The sequence below is a fragment of the Passer montanus genome, unplaced genomic scaffold, assembly GCF_014805655.1.
Source record: "Passer montanus isolate IOZ18808 unplaced genomic scaffold, ASM1480565v1 scaffold49, whole genome shotgun sequence".
Lineage (NCBI taxonomy): Eukaryota > Metazoa > Chordata > Aves > Passeriformes > Passeridae > Passer > Passer montanus.
Window position 1 is genome coordinate 680,244 of NW_024369818.1, and position 1,853 is coordinate 682,096.

The 1,853-nt window shown below is 74.3% G+C and overlaps 1 protein-coding gene across 5 annotated transcripts in view; it reads right to left on the bottom strand.

The window, feature by feature from the left end:
• Positions 1 to 1,560, bottom strand: part of FGF13 (fibroblast growth factor 13) — a 184,411-nt gene extending 182,851 nt beyond the window's left edge. For 3 of the 5 annotated variants that reach the window (XM_039722637.1, XM_039722636.1, XM_039722630.1), the window contains exons 1-2: positions 1,225 to 1,539; positions 122 to 286 (exon numbers count right to left, since the gene is read on the bottom strand). In XM_039722637.1, coding sequence (XP_039578571.1) covers positions 122 to 170 — 49 coding nt within the window. In that variant the 5' untranslated portion in view covers positions 171 to 286; positions 1,225 to 1,539. Of the gene's footprint in view, positions 1 to 121; positions 919 to 1,224 lie in introns of those variants that run through there. The other 2 variants (XM_039722632.1, XM_039722631.1) reach the window with 2 other exon arrangements.
• Between the last annotated feature and the right edge of the window lie 293 nt (positions 1,561 to 1,853).

Consider the following 1,853-nt stretch of genomic DNA (forward strand, 5'->3'; position numbering starts at 1 on the left):
CCTCCGAGCCGGGGTCCCCCCGCCGGGGCCGCCCCCGGAGCCGTGCCCCCCTCCCGGCCCGCCGAGCCCGCGGTCGGGCCGGGGAGCGAGCCGCTTCTCGGGGCGGCTGCGCCTGCCTTACCCTTGGAAGCATCTTTCTCTTCTTTGGGCTTGATCACCTTCCCGCTCATAGACCCCAGCTTGGGTGGGAAAATCCCCGCGAGCGTCGCGAATTCCGGCTGGACCAAAGAAACCTCGGGCGGGGGGCAGCGTGCGTGCGTGTGGGGGATCCTCTACGCCGAGAAGGCTGAAATAACACCAGGAGCAGGGGAAGGGGGGGAAATGAGGAGCCGGCGAGCTGCCCGCTCCCCGGAGCGGAGCCTCGGAGCCCGGCGGCGCCGGCGCGGTGCCTGCGGGAGCGGAGCGGGGAGCGGGGGGCTCCGGCAGCCGCAGCACCGAGCCCCTGCGCCGCTCGCCGTGCCAGAGACAAAAGCGATATTCCCTGTGTCTGCCCGGCCCCGGCCCCCTCCTTCCCCCGCCTCCCCGGCTCTGCCTCCCCTCCCCAGGGCCAGGGAAGCGCAGCTGGTCCTGCAAGTCCCACCGACCGGGGGGAGGGGGTGCCGTGACTCGGGGGGGGCTGTTGGCTTGGGCGTGTTGGGTTTGGGTTTTTCTCTTTTCGCATCCTCCCCTAATAATAATGGGATGGAGCAGCTGAGCTGCAGCCGCGGATAGGAGGAGGAGGAGGAGGACGCGAGTCCCCGTCACTGCAGAAGAGGCGGCAGGTTTACGCTGGCGGCAGCGAGCGGGGCTGGAGGGGGCAGCCCCCGGCTCCGCGCATCCCGCTCCGCATCAGCCGCGCCGGGGCTCCATTAAACGGTGCGGGAGGGAGGGCGGGGGCAGCGCGACCCCGCTGCCCCCCGCTGCCCCCGGCCCGACCCGGAGACAGCCCCGGCCCGGGGAGCGCTCCAGCCCCGCCGCAGCGGCGGCTCCGGGCGCCGCCCGCTCCCCGCCTGTTGCTGCCGGCGCGGGAGCGCAGGGCGCGGGCCGGGGGCACGGGGGGCACAGCGGGATCGGGTTCCCGTTAACGGCGGGCACGGAGGGCAAAGGGGGATCGGGTTCCCCCGCAGGGAACGCGCACAGCCCCGCCGCTCTCCCCGGGCCGTGGGACGGCGCTCACCCTCCCCGCCCCTGCCCCAGCCCCTCGGGGAGCAGCGAGGGACCCCGCGGGCAGCCGGCGCCCCTCACCTGTGCCGGAGCGGCGTGTGCCGCCCCCCTGTCCCGCTCTCCTCGCTGGGGCAAAACTTCCTCCGCGGGGCCGCCGTCGGGGGAGGGCCCAAGGCGATGCACCCCGCGGAGCCCGGCCCCGCTCGGCAGCGCCCAAAATAACCTCGGGGAAGGGCGAGCCGTGCCGGGCCGGGGCAGCCCCTGGGGCCGGGCTGCTCCTGCCCGCTCTCCCCGGCCGAGGGGCCTGGCCGGGCCGGGGGACACGAGGGATTTGCACAGCACCGGGACGGAGCGGGGCAGGGCTGGCACCAGGGAAGCGCTGTGCCCTGTGCCCCGCTGCCCGCCGGGGGTCCCGGCTCGGCAGCACCCCGGGGCCGCTATTTTTAGTGGGGAGGAATTGCTGCCCGGCAGCCCGGGACAGCTGGCGACAGCTGGGGACAGCTCGGCTTTCCGCGGCCAGCCCTGGCCGGGCAGCTCTGGGCTAGCGGGTGATGAAACACGGCGTGGGATGGGGGCTCGCCCCGCCGCACACAGGCGGCTGCAGATCCACTGCGGTTAGGGATGTTCGGGATGTTCAAGCCGAGCTCCAGCAGCCGGCACGGTGCTGCCATCCCGGCCCCATCCCGGCTCGGCTCTGCACTGCAGGGACA